The sequence below is a fragment of the Herpailurus yagouaroundi genome, unplaced genomic scaffold (assembly GCF_014898765.1).
Source record: "Herpailurus yagouaroundi ecotype Mexico unplaced genomic scaffold, PumYag 197, whole genome shotgun sequence".
Classification (NCBI taxonomy): domain Eukaryota; kingdom Metazoa; phylum Chordata; class Mammalia; order Carnivora; family Felidae; genus Herpailurus; species Herpailurus yagouaroundi.
The window spans coordinates 6,979,942-7,001,574 of record NW_024412428.1 but is presented as its reverse complement, the minus strand read 5'-3'; the positions used below and the strand labels follow the sequence as shown (position 1 = coordinate 7,001,574).

At 49.9% G+C, this 21,633-nt stretch overlaps 1 protein-coding gene across 1 annotated transcript; it reads left to right on the top strand.

Annotated features, from left to right (window-relative positions):
• Positions 1-11,683: 11,683 nt before the first annotated feature.
• Positions 11,684-19,756, top strand: URAD (ureidoimidazoline (2-oxo-4-hydroxy-4-carboxy-5-) decarboxylase). The gene is made up of 2 exons (XM_040448107.1): positions 11,684-11,936; positions 19,041-19,756. Exons 1-2 carry the CDS (start codon positions 11,768-11,770, stop codon positions 19,388-19,390), a joined length of 519 nt encoding a protein of 172 aa, XP_040304041.1. The 5' UTR covers positions 11,684-11,767; the 3' UTR covers positions 19,391-19,756.
• Positions 19,757-21,633: the final 1,877 nt, after the last annotated feature.

Here is a 21,633-nt window from a genome sequence, read left to right as displayed (position 1 = left end):
CCCTGTCCTTACATTCCAGTGTGGTTCTTGGTGAAGGTCTGCCTTCTCTCGTCCTCCCTGCCAGTGCCTCGGTTAAGATAAGAGCCCTGAAGCCAGTCCCGCTAGGCCGGACTTCTCTGTCCACCACTCTTGGCCATGCAACGTTGGGCAAGTAACTGAACTTCGTGAGGCCCCGGTTTCCCGTTCTGGAAGAAGAGATAATGATGGATGGAATCTCTCTCACAGGGTTGCTGTAAGAATTAGATGGATGATGGGGATCCTGGGTGGCGCAGTCGGTTGGGCGTCCGACTTCAGCCAGGTCACGATCTCACGGTCCGTGAGTTCGAGCCCCGCGTCAGGCTCTGGGCTGATGGCTCAGAGCCTGGAGCCTGTTTCCGATTCTGTGTCTCCCTCTCTCTCTGCTCCTCCCCTGTTCATGCTCTGTCTCTCTCTGTCCCAAGAATAAATAAACGTTGAAAAAAAAAATTAAAAAAAAAAAAAAGAATTAGATGGATGACATACATAATATATGCATGTCATAAATATACACATACACAGATGGTCCCCAACTTATAGTGGTTCAACTTACTATTTTTCAACTTTACGACGGCGCAAAAGGGATACACGTTCAGTAGAGACGGTCCTTTGAATTTTGAATTTCGATCTTTTCCTGGGTGAGCGATATTACCCTCTTTCATGATGCTGGACAGTAGAAGCTCCCAGTCTGCCGTGGGATCACAGGGTAAACAAGCAACACCCTGGCCGGCATTCTGGTGTTTACTCTGGGTACGGTATTCAGTCTGTGACATGAGAGATTCAACACTTTATTATAAAATAGGCTGGGGTAGATGATTTTGCCCAACTGGAGGCTGACATCAGTATTCTGAGCACATTTGAGGTGGGCCAGGCTAAGCTGTGATGTTCGGTAGGTTGGGTCTATTAAATACATTTCAACTTATGATATTTTCAACTTATTGTGGGTTTACTGGAACATGGCCCCTGCTGGGATGTTTATTCCTCTTTAAGCCCTTGCTTTGTTGCTAGACTTGAGCTCTGTCTTATACTTTAGGTCTTTTTCAGCTCCGCCAGCCATCCATCATGAGTGATGGCTTCCTCTGCTGAAATCTACAAGCTTCTTGTCCATATCATCCAACTGGCCCTTAACGTGAACATCCTTTCTTTTCGCTTGGATTTCTTTCAAGCAACAAAAATGTATTATCTTTCAGTTCTATAGGTAAGCAGTTCGACAAATGTCCTTCTGGGCTAAAATCAAGGTGTCATCAGGGTTACGTTCCTTTCTGGAGGCTCTAGTGGAGAATCTGTGTCCTCACCAGTTCCAGCTTCTACGGGCTGCTAGAATTCCTTGGCTGGTGGCCCCCTGCCCCCATCTTCATAGCCAACAATAGTGCATCTTTCCATCTGTTCTTCTGTAACCTTGTCTCCCTCTGCCCATGAGCTCAGCAGAGACCAGTTCTCTCATTGCAAGGATCATGTCTCTTCACTTGGATTTCTAGAAGTGTGAAAGTAGATATGATTTATTCTAAGTTGTATGCTTAATTCCCATTTGTGTATACAGTCAGGACACAAGAAATATCTGTATTTGATTTTTTTTTTTTTTTACCTACTCAAGTTAAAGCATCAAATATGCTTCGTGTTAAGAATTCAGATAATTTTGTCTTTTTACTTATAGTAGTAAGTGAAACTTTCCCTTTACGTGCCCAGCCCAAACCCCAAAATGTTCCTTCAGGGGAAATGCTGTTAAAGTTTCAGATATATTTCTCCCACCTTCTTGTTTAAATATATGTGCATTACTTACACATACTTACACAAATACACTCAACCCACAGAATTCTTTGTTTTTTTACATAAAACGGAACCACACCAGCCATATTGTCAAATGTATTTTGGTTCTTAACTACGTGTCAATATTTTCCCAACTATACATGTTTGTGAAGCACCTGTGATGAGGTAAGTGTTAAGAAACATATGTATCATCTCATTAAATCTTCATAACTGCCTTATGAAGTAGGTACTAAAATGATACCATTTTTCTTCTGGAGAATTGGAAAGTTAATTTAGTAACCTGTGATCTCCAAGCCCTTGTTAACACTTATCTTGTGGTCACTCTTGGGTTTTATTATTATTTTATTTATCGTATTTATTTATTTTTAATTGTGGTAAAAACAACACATAACACAAAACATAAAAAAAAATTTTAATGTTTATTTTTGAGAGAGAGAGAGAGAGTGCACATACGTACAAGTGGGGGAGGGGCAGAGAAAGAGAGAGAGAGAGAGAGAGAGAGAGAGAGAGAGAGAGACAGAATCCGAAACAGGCTCCAGGCTCTGAGCTGTCAGCATAGAGCCCGACGCGGGGCTTGAACCCACGAACACACAAGATCGTGACCAGAGCTGAAGTTGAAGGATTAACTGACTGAGCCACCCGGGTGCCCCTCATCTTAACCATTTTTTAGTGTAAAGTTCAGTATTGTTAAGTATATTCACATTGTTGTGAAACCAACCTCCATAATTTTTTATCTTGTAAATCTGAAACTTTGTCCCCATTAAACAATAATAATTCCCCCTTTTCCTTTCTCCGAACCCCGGCAACCATCATTCTACTTTGTTCCTATGAATTTTACTGCCTCATATAAGTGGAATTATACAATATGTGTCGTTTTGTGACTGACTTATCTCACTTGGCACAATGTCCTCAAGGTTCATCCGTGTTGTGACATGTGACAGTACGTATTTCCGTTCTTTTTAATGCTGAATAACATTTCACAGTACGTGTATACATTTAGTGATTCACTTATCCATTGATGGACATTTAGTTTGCTCCCGCTCTTGCGTTTTGCGAATAATGGTGCTATGAACACGGGTGTGCAAATACCTCTTTGAGAACCTGCTTCCGATTCTTTGGCATATTTTTGTTTTCTTTTGTAAAGAAGTGGGATTGCCGGATCAAATGGTAATCCTATTTTTAACTTTTTGTTGTGTGTATTATTTTTAAAGATGCCGTTATAGTGATCGTGTGTTTCTTTGGCCATCCGGTATCTATTCCCATTTCTTTCAGTAGCAGCACTGTGATTTGATACATTACTTGTCCCTATGGTGTGGAGGCAGTGGGGTGGGACTTCAGTGGGGGCAGGGGGTGGTGCCTTCTAGCCAAGGAGGGTCCTTGACTCAAGCCTGGCTGATAAACTTCCTCTTTCGTTCTGGAAGTTGGTGCCCGGCCTGGATTCAGGCAAGGATGAAAAAGGGAGTTGGGGGGTCGGGGGGCGCCTGGGCGGCCCAATTGGTTAAGCGTCTGACTTCGGCTCAGGTGATGATCTCACGGTTCGTGGGTTCGAGCCCCGCGTCGGGCTCTGTGCTGACAGCTCAGAGCCTGGAGCCTGCTTGGGATTCTGTGTGTCCCTCTTCTTCTGCCCTCCTCCACTCGTGCTCTTTCTCTGTCTCTGAAAAATGAATAAATGTTAAAAAACAAAACAAAACAGTATTTGTTGAAATAAAAAAGAAAAAGAGACGGGGAGTTGGAACTTAACGATTCTCAGCAACAGCCGCCTCCGACCGAGAGTGATAAGCAGTCCCCACTTGCTAGATCCCTGGAGCTGCTCTGGCCCCTCTTCTTGCCCAAGCCTTGCTCTCTGGCCTTCCCGAGCCTGGGAGCCACTGTCTCCTTTCCAGAAATCCCCTTCGGATGCTGTGAACCCAAGTCGGCCTCCAAGACCCTCGGCACATACACCTGCGGCCAAACCGATTTCAGTCAGACCCCCATCCATTCTGAACGTGACTTCGCTGTGGATGGGAACCAACAAGCACGTTTGTATGTGGGATCACCCACGCGGCACCCCCCTTGCTGCTGTAGTACCCAAGGCACCGAAGAATTTGATTTCCTTGCAAATGAATATTCTCCTGCTCATGAGCTTTCTAGAAATGGCTCCATGCCCTACGTAGACTTCCAGTTCCGGCTTTCTTGAAAAAGAAAAAAAAACCCAGTTCATACGTCTCAGATTCACTCATGCTGTTACATGGATCTTAAGGGCTTGTATTTCACTGATGTGCGACGTGAATATACAATTACCACCATTTATCCATTTTCACACTGATGATATTTGGGGCTTCGGGGCTGGGTGGGGTAATGGGTTCATGGGCGTTCATTAATATTATTTTTCTTTATAACATAACCTTTGTATGTATCAAATATAGTACTTAAAAGGCAACATTCTCCAGGCGACTGATGGCTCGGTCGGTTAGGCGTCCGACTTTGGCTCAGGTCATGATCTGGCAGTTTGTGGGTTCGAGCCCCGCGTCGGGCTCTGTGCTGACAGCTCAGAGCCTGGAGCCTGCTTGGGATTCTGTGTGTCCCTCTCTCTCTGCCCCTCCCGCACTCACGCTCTGTCTCTCTGTCTCTCTCTCTCTGAAAACTGAAAAAGTATTAAAAATAAAAATAAAAAATAAAAGGCAACATTCTCTGAGGAAGGAAGGTATTTAAAACCCTTGTTGGAGGAAACAAAATCACACTCTATCAAATCCACAGATCTGGTTTGAGTTCGGTCGTTTGTCTCTGACATAACTACACGTTTTTTAAAGAGATTTTATTTTTAAGTAATCTCTACACCCAACGTGGGGCTCAAATTCACAACCCTGAGATCCAGAGTTGCATGCTCTACCGACTGGGCCGGTCAGGTGCCCCAAACTACACATTGTTAACACGGCTAAGAACACAACTCAAAAGCACGGATCTTAGAGACGGGTTCTGCTCCTGCGTGCACAGCCCTTTCCATCTGACCAGTAGGTGGCGCCCCAGGACTACTGTTTTTTTCCCTTAATCTCAATCACAGGGCTTGACTTCACTCCTACACCCTACCCTGCCTTTGGAAAGGCACATTGTAACCAACAGGATAAAGAAAAGGTCGATCTGTTGGTGAGAGGGAAGAACAACCCTCTACTCAGATCACTTAAGGTCATTTATTCAATATTCAGTTATTTCAGAGTTGACTCTGCTAACGATTGTGCGCTTTATGTGCATTATTTATCACATTCCGGACATTAACAGAGCAGTCTATGTCAGCTTCTTTATGGGACGTTTTTTTCGAACACCAATATCTTTTAACGTTTATTTAGTTTCGAGATGGGGGTGGGGGAGGTGCAGAGAGAGGGGGGTGGGACAAAGGATCTGAATCGAGCTCTGTGCTGACAGCAGCAAGCCCGATGCGGGGCTTGAACTTACAAACCGTGACACCATGACCTGAACCTAATGCTCAACCGACTGAGCCACCCAGATGCCCCAGACCTTTCATTTATAATTAATTTTTTTTTTTTTTTTTTTTGAGAGAGAGAGAGCGTTTGCACACGAGGGAGGGAGAGAAATCCCAAGCAGCCCCCACGCACAGCACGGAGCCAGATGTGGGACTCAGTCTCAGTCTCAGGATTTGAGTGGAAATCAAGAGTTCTGTGCTTAACTGACTGAACCACCCAGGTGCCCCTGTAGGACCTGGTTTTTAACATTCACTTCTACGCAGCACGTTTATCTGCCCAGGGGATTGACTTCTGAACTGACTCTTCTCGGAGCATCTTCTGTGCTGAGTGCTGCCTGAGCCTGGATTGGCCTCCTACTGAAAACAAAGAGTCGGTTTCCCAGAGATCTTTCGGAGTAAAAAATACAGCCAGGGAAGATGTCCTGGGTGACCTCCTATTGAAGTTCCAGCCCTTCCATTAGCCGCCTTGTGTCCCTCCTTCACCCACCACTTGTGTTTCTTCCTGATCTTCCTTCTCTCTCCTGAGGTCTTCTTGAAGGACTTTCTCAGGAACACGCTTACCCGTACTCCTCGGCCATTCCCCGATCATTTTGTCACAAATAAATGACATATCAGCTTTCACATTTGTTTCTGTCTATGCCATTACCATCAGCAACAGAAAAAAAGAAAATGGTGGTGGGGGGGGCGGTTATCACCTAAAAACACTCTATCTTTTCAGCTCGTAGGAGTCCAATGTGTATTACATTCCACATTATCTTACCGAGGCAGGAAAGGCATGGATGAATTTTTTTTTTTTTTGGTAGCAAAACACATATAACATACATGCATGTGCACGTACAACCTACCCCCTGCAACCATTCCTCAGTGTGGAGTTCAATGGCATTCAGCACATTGACGCTGTTGTGCAAATCACCACCACCGTCTCCAGATGGAACGTTTTCATCTCCGCAAACGGGAACCGTCCCCATTAAACATTAACTCCCTACCCCCTCTACCTCCAGCCCCCGGCGACCACCTTCCTACATTCTGCTTCTGTGATCTTGACTCCTCTAGGCACCTCATATGAGCGGAATCACCCAGGATGGGTCGTTTTGTAACGGGTTTATCGCACCTCGCCTATAACGTCCTCAAGGTTCGCTGCGATGAACTCTTTATATTACCATTTGTCGATAATACACTCCGTCCGGCAGCTGTGCTAAAGGCATCACATGGATCGTCCCATTTAGTAAAACGTGGGGTTGGAGTTGCTGCGTGGCAGCTGAACAGCTGGTGACACCAAGGCGCTTGAAGAAGGTTAAGTCGCTGGGGCGCCCGGTGGAGGGGCTCAGTCGGTCAAGCATCTGACTTCAGCTCAGGTCACGACCTCACGGTTCGTGGGTTCCAGCCCCGCGTCAGGGTCTCGGCTGTCAGCGCAGAGCCTGATCAGATCCTCTGTCTCCCTCGCTCTCTGCCCCTCCCCGCCCCCCAAATGCAAATAAACATTTAAAAATTTTTTAAAAAAAGAAGAAAGCAGGTTAAGTCACTTCCTTAGACACAAAGCAGGTACTAAGTACTCACCCATCTCACAGCCACACCGGGGTCTGGGCTCCTGCCAGGGCCTGTTGCTTTGGCTCAGTCCTCAGCTTATGAAAGCCGTCTGGGAACAGCAAGGTGAGATGAGTTCTGACTCCCAGTGTGCCTCAAATTAAAAATGTCTGTGATCCGACTTCAGCCAGGTCACGACCTCGCGGTCCGTGAGTTCGAGCCCCGCGTCGGGCTCTGGGCTGACGGCTCAGAGTCTGGAGCCTGTTTCCGATTCTGTGTCTCCCTCTCTCTCTGCCCCTCCCCCGTTCATGCTCTGTCTCTCTCTGTCCCAAAAATAAATAGACGTTGAAAAAAAAAAAATGTCTGTGAAAGAAAAGCCATCTGTCTTTCTGGTATCTTCTTGACAAAACACTTCGCGTCAGCTCCACTCACGAGAAGGTAAGGGCTGCTGGTGGGAGGGAGCTGACGTGTGAATGTTTCAGCTACGAAAGTGAAACAAAACTGTATGCCCGTTTAAGAACTTTTTCCGTGTTCTGGTAAAAGTCTCTTAAGAGAGAAATTATACTAAAGTCAAATATGATACATTCAGCAACCGGAAGGCAAGAATGCCATCTGGTGCTGTTAACTTATGAGGCTACATCTTTATATAACTTAACTCTTTATGTTTTATCTATTTAATTTTTAAAGGTTATTTATTTATTTTGAGAGAGAGAGCGCGCGCTCCAACAGAAGGGCAGAGAGAGAGGGAGAGAGAACATCCTGAGCAGGCTCTGTGTCATCAGCCCAGAGGCCGACCCAAGGGCTTGGGCTCACATATCCTGAGATCATGCCCTGAGCCGAAACCAAGAGCTGGACGCTTAACTGACTGAGCCACCCAGGCACACCTCTATAACTTTTTTTTTTTTCAATAAATTTCTATTTTTATTTATTTATTTATTTATTTATTTTATTTATATATGAAATTTATTGTCAAATTGGTTTCCATACAACACCCAGTGCTCATCCCAAAAAGGTGCCCTCCTCAATACCCATCACCCACCCTCTCCTCCCTCCCACCCCCCATCAACCCTCAGTTTGCTCTCAGTTCTCAACAGTCTCTTATGCTTTGGCTCTCTCCCACTCTAACCTCTTTTTTTTTTTTCCTTCCCCTCCCCCATGGGTTCCTGTTAAGTTTCTCAGGATCCACATAAGAGTGAAACCATATGGTATCTGTCTTTCTCTGTATGGCTTATTTCACTTAGCATCACACTCTCCAGTTCCATCCACGTTGCTACAAAAGGCCATATTTCATTTTTTCTCATTGCCACGTAGTATTCCATAGTGTATATAAACCACAATTTCTTTATCCATTCATCAGTTGATGGACATTTAGGCTCTTTCCATAATTTGGCTGTTGTTGAGAGTACTGCTATGAACATTGGGGTACAAGTGCCCCTATGCATCAATACTCCTGTGTCCCTTGGATAAATTCCTAGCAGTGCTATTGCTGGGTCATAGGGTAGGTCTATTTTTAATTTTCTGAGGAACCTCCACACTGCTTTCCAGAGCGGCTACACCAATTTGCATTCCCACCAACAGTGCAAGAGGGTTCCCATTTCTCCACATCCTCTCCAGCATCTATAGTCTCCTGATTTGTTCATTTTGGCCACTCTGACTGGCGTGAGGTGATACCTGAGTGTGGTTTTGATTTGTATTTCCCTGATAAGGAGCGACGCTGAACATCTTTTCATGTGCCTGGTGGCCATCCGGATGTCTTCTTTAGAGAAGTGTCTATTCATGTTTTCTGCCCATTTCTTCACTGGGTTATTTGCTTTTCGGGTGTGGAGTTTGGTGAGCTCCTTATAGATTTTGGATACTAGCCCTTTGTCCGATATGTCATTTGCAAATATCTTTTCCCATTCCGTTGGTTGCCTTTTAGTTTTGTTGGTTGTTTCCTTTGCTGTGCAGAAGCTTTTTATCTTCATAAGGTCCCAGTAATTCACTTTTGCTTTTAATTCCCTTGCCTTTGGGGATGTGTCGAGTAAGAGATTGCTACGGCTGAGGTCAGAGAGGTCTTTTCCTGCTTTCTCCTCTAGGGTTTTGATGGTTTCCTGTCTCACATTCAGGTCCTTTATCCATTTTGAGTTTATTTTTGTGAATGGTGTGAGAAAGTGGTCTAGTTTCAACCTTCTGCATGTTGCTGTCCAGTTCTCCCAGCACCATTTGTTAAAGAGACTGTCTTTTTTCCATTGGATGTTCTTTCCTGCTTTGTCAAAGATGAGTTGGCCATATGTTTGTGGGTCTAGTTCTGGGGTTTCTATTCTATTCCATTGGTCTATGTGTCTGTTTTTGTGCCATCTATAACTTTTTAAAAAAAGATTTATCGAGGAGGTTCTGGATGACTCAGTTGGTTGAGCGTCGACTCTCGATTTTGGCTCATGATCCCAGGGTTGGGGGTTCCGGCTCCGTGTTGGGCTCCATGCTGAGTGTGAAGCCTGTTTAGCACTCTCTCTCTCTCTCTCTCTCTCTCTGCCCCTCTCCCTCACTTGTGCTCTCTCTCAAAAAAAAAAAAAAACTTTACTGATACATAATTCGTATGCCACACAATTCTCTTATTTATATTGAACTACTCAATAACTCAGCTTTTTCCCCGGATGAAAGTTGCCTTACTTGCTCACCGCCTTCCATGTTTCTGGTTGGTTTGATTGGTTGAGAGTCACCAGAAGTGGAGCCCAAGGTGCTGAGTTAAGCCCAGTGGCACAAGCTGCTGGTTCCACGCTGGTAATTTGTATTTTGTTGTTGTCATCAACATTGTTTCCGTGTCCGTGACTGTTTAATTCCTGAACTTTTTGCGTCTTGAAGGTTCCTACGTCGGTAGGTTATTGGGAGTTCCATTATTATACGATAGATCCAGCAAAATAAAAGGTTCGGTTTCCAGCCCCGTGCCAAAATGGTGGTAATATCAATAGGTCTTTCCCATCATGCCTCTTGGCATTGCTGTGAGCAGAAGGGTTTCCATTTGCAAATTGAGATGTGGTTCTGTGAGCAGCCGAGAACCCCCAGGCTCCAAGCCCCAGACAGGGGCTCCTTTGGGGGCGGGGAGACCCTTGATGTGCAGAGGTAAGAGCAGGAAATGATAAGGGGTCATATAAAAGGGGGGGCGACAAGGAGCGATGGAACCAGAATGCCCTTCTTTCTCTACTTCTGCTCTACCTGCTTTTCCCAGCGTCTGGGGATGAGGGTGGTAATGAGGCGAAGGAGCCTGGACAGACCAGGGTCGGGATCCAGCCAGACTCATCCTCCCTTTCCCCACACTCTGATTTGACCATTGCAGGTGCTTCACAGGTCACACTACAATGAATGAGGCTGGTGGGGGGGTGGGTGGCGGAGGGAGAAGAAACGGGCTATTGGCCTGTTGACTGGGCCCACCGCAAAGCCTGCATGGACAAGCAAAAGACTCTAACGGCGGGAAGGAAAGAGGAGAAAACTCTGTGGTTGGTCCAGTGGAGAGATTCGACACAGAAAATAGTAGCCAACAGCTACGTAGTGCTACCACCAGGTGAACACGTCATTGTCCCCATTTTACAGACAAGCTGAAAAACAGAAGGTTCGGTAACTTGACAAACGTCCGATTGTAATGGCGGAACCAGGATCAAAACCCTCCTGGGTCCGTGTTCTCCACGCCGCGTTCTACTGCCTGAAACTCATACACCACAGGATTCAATGTGCTTTTACATACACACAAGTATGTTATACGTTAAGTGTTAATCTCGTATCTCCTCTTTCACATTTGAAGACAAGCCAGCAATGGTGGTACTTCGGGTGCTGGATTTACTTCCTTGAAAAGCAAATTTTTGAGGCGCCTGGGTGGCTCAGTTGCTTGAGCATCCAACTCTTTTTTTTTTTTTTTAATGTTTTATTCTATTTTTGAAAGAGAGAGAGAGAGACAGAGCGGGAGCAGGGGAGGGGCAGAGGGAGAGGGAGACACAGAATCCCAAGCGGGCTCCAGGCTCCGAGCCGGCAGCACAGAGCCCAAGGCGGGGCTGGAACTCAGGAACCGTAAGATCGTGACCTGAACCGAAGTTGGACGCCTAACCGACTGAGCCACCCAGGAGCCCCTCCCCTCCTTCTCTTTGACTTTATCTTCCACGGTAGTTTTCATTTTGAGTACCCATGAAGGATATCCGGGTGAGAAATTCGATCCATGTGGTCATTGGGTCAACGAATTCACCCCATGGTGTTTATTATGCGCCTACCGTGGGCACAGTTCTAGGCACCCGGGACACAGAAGCACGCAAGACACGCGGTCTCCAGGCTCATGGCATTGGTCAGAGCTGAGAGGTGATATGCAAATAAGTAAATATAAGAAGCAAAGTGATTTCAGATAAGCATATATTCTCAGGAAGAAGACAGCACATAATGGTGTTTGAGGGACAGTTGAGAATGGGGCAGAGTTCTTGCTTTGAGACCACATCCCGTTTGAAGAGCATTTATGAAGCACCTGATGTCTTAGGTATCCGAAATACAGGGAAAGCGCGTAAAACGCACTACCTGACCCCGCAGCGGCAACAGAGGGGAAATCAAATTCCAAGCGGGTTGACTTGCGACCAGTCTCTGAGTTACCAGAGGGAGCTTCCCGGGATGACGTTGGCGTTAAAATGTTCATGACACCGAGAGTCTCTCTGGCTTGAAGGCCCACAGTGAAATCGGGTCCCTCCTGGCTTTGTGGGAGCAGAGTGGCTGGAAACATTCCTCCTGTAGAGCCCTCCGCTCCCTGGACTGGAGCCTGAAGCCTGTGTTTGTCCATCACCTGAGTACTCTGGACCCACTGCTCCCAGAAGCATTCAAAACATGCCAAGCGGGTGTTGCATAAACACACACACACACACACACACACACACACACACAACCAGGAAAAAAGCTTGTGTGTTCGGCAAATATAAGCGGGTGAGCGGCCGAGCGTCGCTCAGTCGCCGAGTGGGGAGCTGATGTTCTGCTTCGTCCAGCTGAACGCGAGCAACGGACATGGAGAAGGTCAACTCCATGGACTTTGGAGAATTTGTGGATGTGTTCGGGAATGTCGTTGAGAGATGCCCTCTGATTGCGGCTGCTGTGTGGTCCCAGCGCCCGTTCTCCGACTCGGAAGATTTAGAGAAGCACTTTTTTGCCTTTATTGACGCCCTTCCACAGTCAGGTAAGGCTTCGGCATTAGACGCCGAGAGTCTGTGCGAAGGGCTTTCAAGCGTATTTACCCGGATGGTTTGAGATATTTCAGCCTAGTTGCTTATCACTGATGTATTGACTGGTATTTTTATCGTAAGGCTCGATCTCCTTAGACTCGGTCAATGAGGGTCAGATGCTTGCGAGGTGTCGGGCCGGAGGTAGAATTGGCGAGGTAGGTCGGCTCGGGTAAAGGGGTTGTTAAATATTAAAGCCGCGAGGTCACGACGGAAGAGGAACAGGCACTGTTCTCCTCGGGCCTCGCAGCCCCACAGAGGCCAAAGGTCAGGCTGAGGGCCCACCCTCTCTTAGCCAAGTGTGTTGGCTCTGGGAATGTCCTGTATGCAAGAGAGGAGACAGCACGGTATCAGAATATCTCAGGAGCCCAGGGGAAAGAGCAAATGGCTGACATTTTTACCAGAAAGGGCCAGTTTGGACTGGACCACCGAGGAAAGGAGACTCACTCAGATCAGCAACTCCCTGAGGGAGTGAAGAGGAAAGACAAAAATCTGAAGGAATTCCTCCGGCGAAAGGGAGAGAAATTGTTGATTTCCTCTGGCTAGAGAGAGACAAGGAGACCCTTGCGGGTGTGGGGTGAGGAGGGTGGAGGTTTAGGCTTACCGCAAGTGACTCAGAGTGACACAGGGCCTCACAGGGATTCAGAGACCGAGGGTTAGAGTCAGGGCTGCTTCCGGGGCTGTTCGGGTATCTTCAGAAAAGCCTGAAGGGAGGCGAGGGGCAAGGGCTGCCTTCACAGAGGGGCTCCCACAGAGGCCTGGGGGGTGGGGGTGGGGGTGGGGGAGAGGAGGACCGCCACGGTCTTCTCCTCCATAATGAGGCCAACGGACAGTCTTGCCCGTCCGTCCAGAGTCTGACATCCGGGGTGGTTTCCGAACGTCCCCCAAATAAGGAACTCGTTTTAATTGATTTGGGGCACATCGAGCAAGAGGAGAGGATCGTGTTATAAAATCACACTGACAGAAATGTTGACAGTCACCCCCTTCTCGGGGCCTCGCTCAGCTCTGCCACTGGGCTCGGGCATTCGTGGGACCGAAGGACACCAAAGCCTTGTGACCGATGACTCACAGGATGGTCAGTCCCAGCTTGATGAGCCGAGAGGCTCCCCTTGTCAGCATACAGCCTGCAGAACCAGCTGGAAACAGTAGGAAGCTACCAGGGCCCGTGTTCTAAATGTCTGACAGGAAAAGGCAGGTCAAATGGAAGGCTTCTAGGCCAGAGGGGAAATAATTTTTAAAGGGTGTGAATGCCTTATGAATGGCATTTTTTCTAGCATGTTAAAAAAAAAAAATAAAGGACAAAAATTCTATGATCTGTCTCAACACCTAAGGGGTGGTAGGGCTGGGGAGGGAAAGGATTGCGTGGATAATTCAAACCCAGTGTTCACCGGTTTATCCAGTTATTCAACATTTATTTAGGGCTTGCCGTGCCAAGAACTTAGATAATAAAATTAAAATTTCCCTATTTCTGTCTTCTCTCTCATCAGCAGTCACTCCAATCAGTTTGAGCAGAGGTTCTCGTTAAGGTTAGTTAAGGTCTGGTTAAGGTCAAATCCAATCACAGTCCTGAGCAAAGTGGGATGTGGGGATTGGCATTCACCCCCTCCCTCCTGAGGCTTGTATTTGGTCCCTCTCCTAACTCAGCGGGAGCTCCGTATTCTGGTCGGTGTCAGAATCCTACAGCGCTCAGTGAATAGGGACGTAATATCGAATGCATGAAACGATTCAGAAGATGAGATCATAAGATGATTTTGAAAGGTGATGGATCCTGGTACCCTTTCCCCACACATTTCACCTGGAGCGACTTTAGTGACAGGCCCATGGGACAAAATGACAGAGGGAGCTGGGGTCACTGGGGTGTTTTCTCCCTTCTGCATCAGACACTGTTCTTTGGAGGGACCTCCTTATGTGGATCCTGCTTCTCAGTCCTATGCCAGTGTCCACATGCTCTTAGGCAGCTGGGAGCAGGGCTTCAAAGCTATAAGGGTAGTTACTTTGTATCTAATCACCTCCATGATGTTGGAGAGGCAACGTGAGCGATGAAAATAATAATAGCGAAAATGCATTTAACCCTTACTTTTGGTGTATTTCAGGCACTTTTGTAAACACTTTCCATTTGTTAACTCATTTAATCCTTATGATAATCTTATAAAACAAGCATTATCATTATCATATCCATCTTACAGATGAGAAAACAGAGGAACAGAAAGGATAAATAACTTGATCAAGAACACACAGCTAGAAAGTGGCAGAACCGCGATTCAAACCTTGATGGTCGACCCAACAGCTTTTGAAGCATTTTTTAGAGAATCAGAACAGTCTAAAAAGAGTTTCTAGGGAGTTCTTTTATTCATTCACTAATTTACTCAATTCATATTAACGCTTGATGTCCCAGATCCTATGTTGGGTTATTTCAATAAGCAAATAAAACGGGATTTACTGCATAGTCTAGCTTTAATCTGCAGAGTTGGGAATGTAATAGAGTCTTTTAATCCCATAACGAAAAGAGGCCTTAAAAGAAAGTTTGGGATAGGGTGATCTACCTGGTCAAGGATTTGTTTTATACACGATCTAAGAAAATCCTCTACAATTAGCAGAAAACAAAATCTTGTTTGTAGAGTAAACCAAGGTTGACAATCCACTCCAGTTGCACTATGATGATTGTTGGTCAGTAGGTGGCAGTCCAGGATTAATATTCAGTCCCAGCACTAATTGGCCAAGCACCCTTTCAAGCCAATCAGTTCCTGATTTCCAGCCAAGGGGCGTGGAGAAAATAAAGGGAAGACAGTTGAAACACACACACACACACACACACACACACACACACACCCCAATTCAGTACTAATTTGTGTTAAAATCAAAGATAAAAAGTGCATCTCCTTGTGACATTTCAGAATTGCAATGATGCCATAATTTATTATTTAATACGTCTTTCAGAACATAGTTGTTGAATGAATAAAAAAGATACTAATAATTCCCTGAAATGCAGGCTATCAGGTATTTAGAAGAGGCTGTTCAAATGTGTTCAATCAAAAGATATATATGGCACTCCTTCCCAAAAGTGATGTGTTGGTCAAGCGCCCACTGTGCCCCAGGAATTGTCCCAGGCATTGTGGACAAGACAAGTGCCTACCTTCAACGAGTTTACATTCTAGTAGAGAGAGACTGGATTAACATAAGTAAATGAGATAATTTCACATTCGAAAAAAGTATTAGAAGAAAATATGTAGTAAAATAGGTCTTTCTTAGGAAGTGACATTGGAGTCCCAAAAACCAAAAGATGAGAAGAAGCAGCCTAAGCTCCAGGAGAAGGCCGTCTTAGAAAAGGAACCTGAGACTTTTTGGATCCAGGTGTCATTAAAACACACACACACACACACACACACACACACACACACTGATGGCATTTAAAGCCATGAGACCCAGTGAGAACACCTGGGCATGTGTGCAAATACAGAGGGGAAGAGAAGTCCTGAGTCCTGGGGTACTTCAGTGTTAGTGATCTGGCAGAGCGGGAACCAATGACGAAAGTAGGCGAGTGATGATAATCTTTTAAGAAGGACAGAGGAACAACCATGTGACATTCTCTCAAGAGGCTGAGGAAGAAGACAGGAGCACAGGGCGCTGGGTTTGGGCAAGATGGCCATCATCTGTGACCTTGATGAGCACAGATTGGTTGGCAGATGTCAGGTGGGACTGAAAGCTTGATAGAGTGAACCTGGAATAGGAGGTGAGAAACCCTGTGAGGTGTTTGCTGTAAGGAGGAGCAGAGATATAGGGAGAAGCTAGAGGGCAATAGGGAATCAAGGGAGAGTTTAATTTTGTTGGTGAGACGAGTGACTCTAAGGCGTGTTCGTGGTTGCTGAGGATAAGGCAGTGCAGGGAGTGAGGGGGGAAGAAACGGATGTTTGAAATCATAGTCTTGATATGAAAAGAGGACCAGCTTCAAGAACACAACAGATGGGGGGGGGGCGCCTGGGTGGCTCAGTTGATTAAGCGACCTACTTGAAGCCTCCAACTCTGGCTCAGGTCATTATCTTGTTGAGTTCCAGCCCCACATCGGGCTCTCTGCTGTCAGCACAGAGTGTGGTTCTGATCCTCTGTCTTCCTTTCTCTCTGCCCCTCCCTTGTGCATGTGCCTTCTCTCTCTCTCTCAAAAATAAACATCAACACACACACACACACACACACACACACACACACACACACCAGAAGGAATAGATGATCCATTGTACCGGCAGGGAGAACACACTAGTTGGTACCGATGTAGGGACCTGGTGGCCTGTAATGGGATTCTAAGCCAATTGCCTGCTCTGCTCTCCTATTGAAACAAAGAGTGTCCGCTTTGTGCCAGGAACTCTCCTAGATGCAAAGATTGATGACTTGTGGTCACAGCAAATAAGACACGTCTACCCCTACATCCCTGCGTGTGCCATGCGAATGGCACAGGCCGTAGGATTTCAGGAAAGACTGAAGAAAACAGGCAGCATTGAAATGGTCCGGCCAACCGCAGGACAATCGACTGACCTGGCAAGTGCGCAGCCCGGTGCGGCTGGGTCAGCGTCATCCCGGATAGTACTCCAGGGGTCGGTGGTGGGGGACAGAAAAGGTGGAGTCCTGGGCTGGACCGGATCACGTTCTGTTGTGTTTTTTGTTTGTTTGTTTGTTTGTTTGTTTGTTTTCTGAGCTACCAGCCTCTACTGGCCCCCTTGCACTTTTTTTTTCTCTCTAATCTGCAGCTGTGTATATGTGTCGCAGGTGTGCGTGCGTGCGTGCGTGTGTGCGTGTGTGTGCGCGCGCGTGTGTTTTCTTCTCTTTGCCCTGCCCTTCTCTGGGCCTCCCTTCTCTTCCCCCTACCTTCCCCACAAACAGTGTAAAACACAGGTTCAGTCCTAGGCAAACATTAACCCCAGACGGTGTTTTCAAGAGGGGAGACAACCCAGGGGGGTGAGAAGCGAGGTGCAAGAGCGAGGAGGAAAGGGGCAGGTGTGGCGCGCGTGGGACCGGCCCCGCCGCGCGGCCTCCAGTCTCTGCTCCGCGGTCCCCTAGGGGAGTCCGCTTGGGGCTGTATGGGGACCGACGCTAGCCCCACGCCGACGCTCCCCGCCAATAACTACTTTCCCCCAAGCTTGAGCTGGGCCTCTAGAGAATAAGAAATAGGGGGGAAAGGAAGTCAAGACGGGGGTCGGTCAGAAGACTGGATCACGGTCCCCCTCGCCTAAAGGCAGCTTTGAAAGCCTGAATATGCAAGGAGGGGGCGCCAGGGAGAGCTCTCTGGGTCAGGACCTGTAGAGACGCTCAGGACTCTATTTCCCCTCCCCAGCCTGCCGTTTGCTGGGGGCCAGGGCTGGGTGGGTGCGGAGGGAATTCGGATTCGGAGTGGCGGATGGTCGCTGGGCACAGCCTCCAGGGCCTGGGGCGGGGATCAGTGCAGGTAGGGAATTTAACACCTTCACTTTCGCCCCACCCGGACCGGGAAAAGAAGCACCTAGTATTTGCAGTGCCCCGGGACAGGACCCATGAGAAGGGGCCTAAAATAGTGTGTCGTAGAGATGGAATTACAGGTGACACGACTTTCGTTTAAAACGCCCTTTAACCTTGTAGGGACGGCCAATGCCCCCCAAGTCGCCTGGTATTTGAGCTACTAGCCAAGTGACCTTGGGCAGGTCCCCTAATCCGTTCTGAGCCTCCACGGAATCCTCTCTTCAAAGCAGATGGTCCGGTTCTCCCGACCTGGACCCCGGTCTGTGAGTTGGATGGTGCAATCCCAACCATCCTTTAATTGGGCAGAAACCGTAAGGTTTGAGTAAGGGGAGGTTTTATGCCGGATTTAAAGCGAGTTTTAAATGATCTCCCTCTCCGACAGAGCTCCTGACTCATCTCAGCGCCAGAGTCAGATGCTTCGGCCCCACAGTCCAGTTACAATGTTTACTACGACTAATAACAACGGCTGTTTCTTGGATGTTTGCTAGCACTAGGCGCTATTACCCTCCTCGTACAGATTATGGCTGGCTGCTTACCATATCGGAAATCTTGCCCAGCCTTGAGCATGTGAATTCTGGCTTGAGAGAGCTAAGCAAAAATGGTTGGCCAGGGCTCACGGAAACCCCCCGGATTAGGATTTAAAAGCTCAGGCATTACACCAGGGGGTTCCAGTTTTAAGCCTCGGGGATTATGGGAAGCTATCTTGCAAGAAAACTCCAAGTTGTTCTCTGCGCTGTCTTTAGGATCTATATTTGGAGAAAGGGAATGAGCCTCAGACGGCGGGTGGGCTGGGGGGGGGGGGGGGGGGGGGTGGGGGGGGGGGGGGGGGGTGGGAAGGGGGCGTTTATTTTCCTAAAAGGAGGAGAGCCACTTTCATTCAAAAGGCCGTGGAAATCCGGCTGGAAATGAGTTTCTTTGCAGTTAATCATCTCTAAGTGTCTCTGGATGCTTCATTCCAGACGCCCCAACCTCACACTTAGGATCACAAAATCCTGGACGTTTATTTGCCGAGCCCCATGGATGTTATCCCCGTTGGGGCCTCCCCGCCCTTCTCCTTCGGAACGGAACGAAACCCATTCGGTGGCTTTTGCAGGAAGTCTTCAGGCCCCCGCGTCCGGCCCTCTCCGACATCAAAGCCCCCTCGAGAGCAAAGGACTTTGAAAAGATACGAAACGCTCGGGCTCCTTATCGCGTCCCTGCTCCCTCCCGAGCAAGTCGTAAATTCCGAGCCTCGGAGGCCTCTCCCCTCCGCTCTTCTTGCCCCAAGGTCTCAAAGGACAAGCCTGTCACTTCCCGCCCCGCCCCTGGGTCCGGGCCCAGGCCGAAGGAGCTGGCACCGAGGGGCGCAAGGTTCGGGACGTGTTCGAGGGGCTGCGGCGGTGGGCGCCCCCGCAATCCGGGACGCCCCTCGTTGCCCTTCGTCACCTCCAGAAGACCCTGCGTCTCCCCCCTCCCCGCCCTCCCCCAAGCCCCCCCTTCGGGCGGGGCTGGAGGCCGGCCGGCAGCCCCGTGCGCCCTCTCCGCCGTCTCCGCCGCGCGCTGACGCGTCCCCGCTGCGTGTCTGTGCTTCCCCGCAGGCCAAGAGGGCATCCTGCGCTGCCACCCGGACCTGGCGGGCCTCGAGCTGCAGCAGGGCACGCTCACTGCGGAGTCGCGGCGGGAGCAGAGGGGCGCGGGCCTGATGAGCCTGGACGCGGCCGAGCGGCTCCGGCTGGCGGAGCTCAACGCTCAGTACCGCGCGCGCTTCGGCTTCCCCTTCGTGCTCGCCGCGCGTCTCAGCGACCGGGCGGCGGTGCCGGGGGAGCTGGCGCGCCGGCTGCAGCGCCCGCCCGCCGAGGAGCTGCGCACCGCCCTGGGCGAGGTGAAGAAGATCGGCCGCCTGCGCCTCGCCGACCTCCTCGGCGCCGCCGGCCTCGCCGGACCGTAGCCCGGGACCCCGGGCGCACGTCGGGACCGGCCGCGGCGGGAGGCGGGCGCGGGCCGGGAGCGGCGTCCACGCGCGCACGGAGAGAGGGGAGCGGCGGAGCCATCGGGCGAGTCATGAGCCCCTTTGTCCACCCACCCAGCCGCCCACCCGCGCACGCTTTGCCAAAATATCTGTAGGGGGTCGCGCTTCGCCCCGATTTAGCCAGCTCACTGCTTCGAGTCTACACTCCCTTTGCAGCCCTTTTGACGCCACCGGCCTTTGTGGATTCCAAAGCGATGGTCCAGCTCTTGTTGGCTCCCCATCCTCTCCTGCTAAGCCCGAGCCGCAAGGCGAAAACGGGCGGAAAAAGGAATCTTTTATTCCGCAGCGGTGTGTCTGTTTGTTTTCTTCTCCCACCTCATTTGCCGCACCCGACATTTACAGGCGAGCGGAAGGCGTTTTCTCACTCTGGGGCGCCTACTGGAAGCTGGAGCCAGGAAGGCAAAACACTGGTGCGGGGCCTTGGTGCCGGGGAGGCCGCGTGTGGGGGAAGGTGGGCAGGAGGGAGCCCCGCGATGGGCCGACGTTGGGAAGGCGCCCCGTGGGGGCAGGCGGAGTAGCTGGCACGGTCGCCCTTGAGAGAGGGTTGGGAGTGGGGGCGTCTCCAGGCTGGATGGGCCCCAAAGTCAGGGGCAGGCGGCCTCCCCGACTCTCCCAGAGGTCGGCCCTTGAGGGTCAGACCCTCAGGCTGCCACGGGAGACCCGTCGGTCATTATAAAGTTAATAATAAAGTAAATAATAATCTAATAGCACTGACTGAGCAGTGCTGGACATTCTAGCCCGAGGTGAACGTGAGAAACGCTCCCCCCCCCCCCGGGGGGGGGGGGGAGGAGGGGGGGGGGGGGAATCGGGGGCCAGGGGGGGGGTTGGGGGCCGGGGGGGAGGGGCTCCCGGGGAGCTCTGGACCCCGGGGGCCCCAGACCCCCCCCCGCAGACCAGACAGCTGTCTACACTGAGGGCCAAAATTCCACTCGTGCAGGACGGGCTCATCGTATTCCCTCTCTCTCAGCCCCACACACTGGAAGGTCTACCCGACCCCAGCGAACCTAAGTTTCCGTTGGCAGAGGAGAGAAACAAGCCGTACCCCTCCTCTTCCATGCGGATAGCGTGAGAAAGGAAGGCAGGTTTGGCCCTTTGAAGACTGGAACCTCCATTAGTGACGCCCCCCACCCCCACCCCCGTCCAGGTAAGCGGCGGCAGCAGCAGCAAAACCTTTTCATAAAAAGCAAGCACGGTCAGGCTAGAGTCCCACAGACAGAGGCCACCCTGGCCGCCCCAGGTACTTCAGTCAAGGAGCCTCAATCCCTTTGCCACCTTGCAGGTGTTTTCCGCTAGTGGTGAGGGCGAACGGAGGCCAGAAGCTGGTGGCGGGGCTAGGTTGGGGTGCCAGGGAAGTGAGCTGCGGCTACCAGCATCCCTGTAGACCAAGGCCTCCTTTGCCTGGGCCTGGGCCAGACGCCTTTCTGGAAGCGGGAGCATCAGGTGCACACAGCAAAGGCAGCTTGATGACTCAGTTCCTGCGCTCTAGGACCCTACGGCAACAGTGGGCCCCTCGGGCCCGGGGCTAGACGCCTGCCTCACTTTAGCCAAGGTAACTTGGGGGCTTTACTGACACACACAAGAAATCTTTGGCCTGACAGAGGGCTTTCTGCCCCAGGATACAAGCGCCACAGGCCGAGCCTGAGACTCTGACTAATCCAGTGTATTCAAGCCCCCCTGTCCAACCCTAGGATGAGTCAGTCTCTTAAATAGAGGGGCCCCAGCTGCAGAGTCTGGACTGTCCGCGTAAATGTGCTCAAGCTAAGATAGCCAGGCTTCCCGCGGGGGAGGCCTTGCAGCCGTATTTTTAGACCGAGTGTATGTGAGATCCTCTGGGGCACGACCTGGGTGTCCTCAATCACACAGTTACATTTCAAAGCTTGCCAGAAATTGTTTATTTCTGCGGGGGGGGGGGGGTACGGGCTGGGGAAGACTCTGGATCCACCCCTTCAAAGGAGCTGGGAGGGGGAGGGGGACGGGGAAGAAGGGCTGGCCGAGCGAAGCCTCTTCCCAACGCTGCTGAGCGCTTGCAGTCTTGAGGGCAGGACGCGGGACGCGGGACGCGCACGCCCGGGTGGGAAGGGCCCTGGCCAAAGCCACAGGTAGCTCTTGCTTTTTTCTCCAGTAGGAGCAAAGAGGCAGGGTCCACCCTTGCCCGGGCGGGT